Source organism: Bubalus bubalis, chromosome 5, assembly GCF_019923935.1.
Source record: "Bubalus bubalis isolate 160015118507 breed Murrah chromosome 5, NDDB_SH_1, whole genome shotgun sequence".
Classification (NCBI taxonomy): Eukaryota; Metazoa; Chordata; class Mammalia; order Artiodactyla; family Bovidae; genus Bubalus; species Bubalus bubalis.
In genome coordinates, this window is record NC_059161.1 from 108391396 (window position 1) to 108397575 (window position 6180).

The 6180-nt window shown below is 39.4% G+C and overlaps 1 protein-coding gene across 1 annotated transcript; it reads left to right on the forward strand.

Moving 5' to 3' along the window:
- The first annotated feature begins 701 nt into the window (after positions 1-701).
- LOC102408856 (olfactory receptor 143-like) lies at positions 702-1724 on the forward strand. The gene is made up of 2 exons (XM_045165902.1): positions 702-1643; positions 1707-1724. Exons 1-2 carry the CDS (start codon positions 702-704, stop codon positions 1722-1724), a joined length of 960 nt encoding a protein of 319 aa, XP_045021837.1.
- The last annotated feature ends 4456 nt before the right edge of the window (positions 1725-6180 follow it).

The following is a 6180-nucleotide window of genomic DNA, read 5'->3' on the forward strand; positions in this document are numbered from 1 at the left end:
CATATGGGGACAATCTCAGCATGTTCACTAAGTCTGGTGCTGACTTTCTAAAGGGTAAGAGGAAGAGACCCTGATGCTGGGAAAGACTGAAGACAAAAGGAGAAGGGGATGACAGAGGATGAGATGGTTAGATAATATCACCAACTCATTGGAGATGAATTTGAGCAAACTCCGGGATATAGTGTTGAATAGAGGAGCCTAGTGTGCTGCAATCCATGAAGTCGCAAAGAGTCGGAGATGACTTGGCAGCTGAACAACAAACAAACAAATAACAAGAAGGAGAGAGTGAGTTGAGCAGTGAGCACAGTGGGTATCACACTGACTTCTTTGTCTAGGCTTCAGGAATTTCCATAGGAAGTGGTCCCAAGTACCACTCTGGACTCCTTTCCTCTCTTGCTGTATGGCTTTGGCCATCCTAGTTATATCTTCAAAATATCGTTTCTTTATGTCTCCAATGTGAACATTGCTTTAGGCCCCTGCTAGTCAGTCAAGAGGAGGTGAGGAGTTGCAGCTGAGATTTGAAAACATGAAAAGACAGTTGTGAGAAGAAAGTTGAAAGATAGGGAGTCATCGCTCGCTGTCCCAGCAGTCAGAGTTGAGCCCTGGTGGAACAAGTCTTCAGCCTAGAAACAAAGGATCTAAATCCCTCCCTGATGTAACATTCTTTTCTTATTTCCTCACAGATCACACCACTGTCAATAATGGTTGTGGGAAATGATTCTTCAGTAACTGAGTTCATCCTGGTGGGATTTACAGACCTCACTCAACTCCAGTTACCCCTCTTCTTACTCTTCTTAGTGAACTATATGGTCACTGTGGTAGGGAATTTGAGCTTAATTAATCTGATATACCTGAATGCTCATCTTCATACTCCCATGTATTTCTTCATCTTCAATCTGTCCTTCATAGATCTCTGCCACTCCTTGGTCATTACCCCTAAACTGCTGATGAGCTTTGTGTCAGAGAACACCATCTCCTTTGAAGGATGTATGGCTCAACTGTTTTTTTTCTGTTTCTTTGTCCACTCTGAATGCTATGTGTTGACAGCCATGGCCTATGATCGCTATGTGGCCATCTGTAAGCCCCTTTGGTACACAGTCACTATGTCCCCTCAGGTCTGTTCTCTGCTCATGTTTGGTTCATATGCAATGGGGTTGGCTGGTGCCATGGTCCACACAGGGGACATGGTGAGATTGTCCTTTTGTGATTCCAGCATCATCAATCATTACATGTGTGACATCTTCCCCCTCCTCCAGCTGTCCTGCAGCCGCACTGATGCCAGTGAGCTAGTGGAGTCCGTTGTTGTGAGCACAGTTGTAATAATGTCTAGCTTCATCATTTTTGTTTCTTATGCTTTTATCCTCTCCAATATCCTCCACATCTCATCAGCTCAGGGTTGGTCCAAAGCCTTCAGTACTTGTGGCTCCCACATAATAACTATTGCCCTCTTCTATGGTTCTGGGTTGTTCACACACCTCAAGACCTCTTCAGATGGTTCCATTGACCAGCAGAAGTTCTTATCAGTATTTTATACCAATATAGTCCCCATGTTGAACCCCCTCATCTATAGTCTAAGGAATAAGGATGTCAGACTTGCAGTGAAGAAAACCCTGAGGAGAGGTGCAAACCAAGCAGAACCAGATGTGTGTGTGTGTGTACCCATGCTTTGTGTATGTGTGAATGTGTTTTTCCATAATTTTCTTCAGAACAAAGTTTTTGCCTGAGATCCTTTTTGCTCTCTAATCGTGCCATTTAAACTCGCAAATATTACTGAGTCTCGTGATTGTTCCCAGATCCGTGCTTACTCACTGAATGAGCTTTATCCTTAACAGTGGACTCAGTTTTATTCCTCCTCTTTTTGAGACCACCTTGCACTTTGCCTTTCCATATCCTTTTCATATATCATCATGAATGTGGAATGTTGACTGATAAGGCCACCCCTCTTTGCTTTCCCTGAAAACAATCTTAATATGGACCTGTGTTTAACCATTTTAGGAATTTCTACTGTATAAGTTATAAATTTTCTAGAATTTCAGAGCTCTTTTAGTCATGTTTTCTATTATACTGCATTTTCAGACTCAGCAAAGCTTAAGTGGTATCTGTGAAATATTTAGGATTAGTCAACAGGGATCACAAGTATTCACTTATAAGGTTAAGTATGAAATGTGTTAGTACCAAGTAGGAGCTGAGAGAAATGAACCTAGTTACTTTAAAGCTAACTTAGTCTGACTTATTATAATAGTAATAGCATCAAGGATATGATATATGTGTATATATGCATGTATTGTGCATGCTCAGTCACTGTATCTGACTCATAATTTTGTTTACACCTCTACCTCATCAAATAGAATTTGACCATCTACTGTTTATTCCTTTCTCCTACACGTGGTTAGACTAGAATCTGACAAAAATAAGTACTGATGAAATTAATAGCTTGAACTTGTTTGATACAGGCTTTCTCTAAAACAAACTAGGAACTTCCCTGGCAGTCCAGTGGTTAAGATTCTGTGTTTCTACTCCAGAGGGTGCAGGTTTGATCCTTGGTTGGGGAACAAAGATCCCTCATGCTGTGCAAAACAAACTAAAAGTTTATGTTTGTAAAAACTTTCCTTTTTTTTCCAGAAATGAGTTTTCTTAAAATCTGTGGCTATAAATCTTCAAAATTGAAAAAAGGTCTATTTTGATACAATAGAAAAAAATGCCATTCTGTTGTCAGTTTGAAGTACAGCCTGTTGCATTTCTGATAAAGCAGGTCTAGCGATGATGGAATCCCTCAGCTTTTGCTTATTCCTGAGTCTATTTTAACATAGGTATCTTTCAAACTGACTAATGCTTCAAGTAACCAGTACTCCTATTTAGAAAGTAACATGTTCCTCCTGAAGAATTTAGATTCCTTTTGGAAAAAAGAACTGCTTGGTTTGGTTACAACATAAATTAGGTAAAGTATGCAATTTTACCTTCAGAAACTTAAGATAAAATAGGGATGTGTGTACTACTTATCATATATATGAAATTTAAAACCTATCTCCAAAATGCAACCTATGTCTACATTAGCTGTTGTTGTTTAGTCACCACGTCGTAGCCCACCAGGCTCCTCTGTCCATGGGATTTCCCAGGCAAGAATACTGGAATGGTTTGCCATTTCCTTCTCTAGGGGATCTTCCCTACACAGGGATAGAACCGTGTCTCCTGCATTGGCAGGCAGATTCTTTACCACTGAGCCACCGGGAAACCCCATGCCTAAGTTAGTAGAAGATAATAAAACCAAGTAAATAAATTAGCTGTGCCTTCAAAGCTACTGTGACATTTTTGGAACACAGAATATATTGGTAAGTGGAGAAAACCCTCCTATACCACTGTTCCAGTCTGAAATGTTTGCTTTTAGGCAGGCTAACTGCACATTGTCATCCTGTGAATTTACTAGTCTTCTGAATTTACTCTTTCCTAAATCCTAAGGCTTACTCATCCTCTAGTTGTGACTCAGGAAATGGTACCTCTAAGATAAAAGGCAGATTAAATCAGAGGGCACATAGAATGCTACCGTCTCTGTAAAATCAATAGGATAATATATAGCAAATATATAGTATTAATTTTTAATACACCTATGTAAAAATTTTTGTACAAATGCCCAAAAATGTATTTGATCAGTCTCTTTCTGATAGATAACTAGGTTAATCCAAGTCTTTTGTTATTACCTGAAAAATTGAAATTAATAAACCAATACATAAATTGATAGTCATGTGTAAAAAAATTTAGAGTGCATTTATTAAGCCTAATACATACACACACACACATATATATATATGACTATTTAATGACTATTGTCCAGTTGCCCTAATGGAATATATTTCTTTTAGTGTGTTAAATTGCTTCTTGGTACAAATACCTCCTTCTATACTTTTTTTCATGATGCTGGGGCTAAGCTTCTGGATATTATTTTTCTACTTTGCCAGCTAGCTTACTGTTTGGTTCCCCCAGTATCCAATACTGCTGCCAGAGATAAAAAACATCTTGAAAATATGAGGACAGATTGAAACAAGTTAAAGGAAAATGACCTGAATTTTCTTGGCATCAGTTTAATCACATGCAAAGAAAAAACAGCAAGTGTTCCACTCCCAAATGTCATATTGAATATTATGTAAATAAACCACTAGCTGGAGTTGAAAATATAAGTTCACTGTTTCAATAAATATGAGAAAACAAATGTGTAGGCATGTATCTTGGAGGATAAGCTTCCATTCACTGTCATGTTGGTAAGATTCACTGCCCAGCTTCCTACTATCAAATCCATGTAGGAGAGAAACACCTCCCCTCTGTCTCTGGGCTCACAGAAAAGAGGCACACTGACCTAGTTGTATGCTTCCACCTGAGAAATTAACCTAAATGGGAATGATGTGAATGCAGTGAGACAGTTGGGAACTATTTTGGTGGCTGCAGCAGTATCCAGGGCCCATGTCAGTTGTAAAGAGCAGGGGTGTGGCATTGTGTCAAGACTGTTGCTGCTGAAATATGCCCTGCCCCTGGCCTCCAGGTTGCCTTGGTTCTGCCTTTTCTCCAAGTGTAGTTTTACAGTCTCACACCAACTGCCTACAACCTCAGTGTTCTTTTTATAAATTCCTAGGGTCACTTGCTTATCAACATAAACCCTGAGAATGGTATTTTCCCCTGCATTCATACATGCCAAATCATGGAAAAACTGGCAAGAAGTATGTACAGTATATGAAAAGTTAAACTGTGAAAACTGGCTTTAAGGTGTTCTGATTCATAAGTAATAATCAAAAATGATAGTTTTTATAACCTCCTCTGTACCTCACTTATCAAAAGAGGAACTTCCAGCTTCCTTCTCTGGCAAGTAACAATATCATCTTTCCCAATAATGAGTCTTTTTCATGTAACATAAACCTCATCTGCTACAATTTTGGGGTTTTGCCACTAGAAACTGTTAGAGATGAGTTACATGCAAATGTTTCTTATATTAAAAACTATGAGGAAGAGAGTATCAAAAAGACAATTCACCTGGATTGTCTAACTTAACCTACTTTCAAATCATATTCTCAGGATGTTTGGTGATAGCACTGTGGCAGTTTGGTGCTCAGTGAAATTCAGCATAATGTTGGCTTAACTCACTATGGACTGTGGAGCCCACAATGTTTATTTAGGATTAATTATAGAATAGAAGAAAATCAACAAAACAGCAAGAACTCATTGCTCATTGGCTCTCAGCTCCACACTCTTCTCTCCTGTATATTTCCCAGGTTAGAAACTTGTTGCATACATATTAAAAACACCCCTGACATCTTGATACAACGGCAAACAATTTAAACATGCCCTTTGCCCTGGAAGTTCTGATAGTCTGTGGTGGAACCTGACAAACACTTAGAGCCACAGGATAATAGGTACATTGGTACCCAAGCATTTAAGATTGCTTAAGAGGCTGGGAGACTTAATGAAAAAAGTAATGTTCAAACAGAGAACAGAAGAAGGAAATGAGTTAACAAAAGTAGAAGTGTGTATTGTTGGATGAAAAGTGTGGGAACAGGACAAGGAGAGCATATTCAAGAAAGAAAAGCATGAAAATGACAAAGTATGAAGCACTCCAGGGAGAGCATAAGCATGAAGTGGAATTTATATGGCAATTACAAATTAGGATTGAAAGGAAATACAATAAAATGTTAACAGCAATTCATTTGGGATGATGTCTAAGGTGTGGCCTAGAATTTAGGGTAAGGATCTACTCAGTTGCAGCAGAAGCTGTAATATAGTCAGGTGCCCAAAACTTAGGCTGGGCATCAATAGAAGAAGCTAGGGTAAATTGCAGCAGGCCAAAGAGGATGAAGACAGAGATTTAACATAAACCCCCCGAATATTGAGTTTAGGAATAGGGCTAATATCTCTGATTTATGGGCATAAATACCCGTGTTGCCCATTTTGGCTTACTTTCAGCTCAGAAGCTGAAACCAACCTGGATGAGATGAGGCCAGGGTGTGTGTCATACCCGAGCTCACAGCCCCTATTGAGGAAGAGGAATTTCCTCACAGAGCCGGACAGTTAGCAGTGACCACTCCAGGCTTGTAGTGAGGAAGGAGAGTTTATTGAAAATAAATAAACAGACTTCTGACATAGACATCAGAAGGGGGTAAAAAAATACCACCCTCATCCCCCCCCACCCCCACCCCCGGC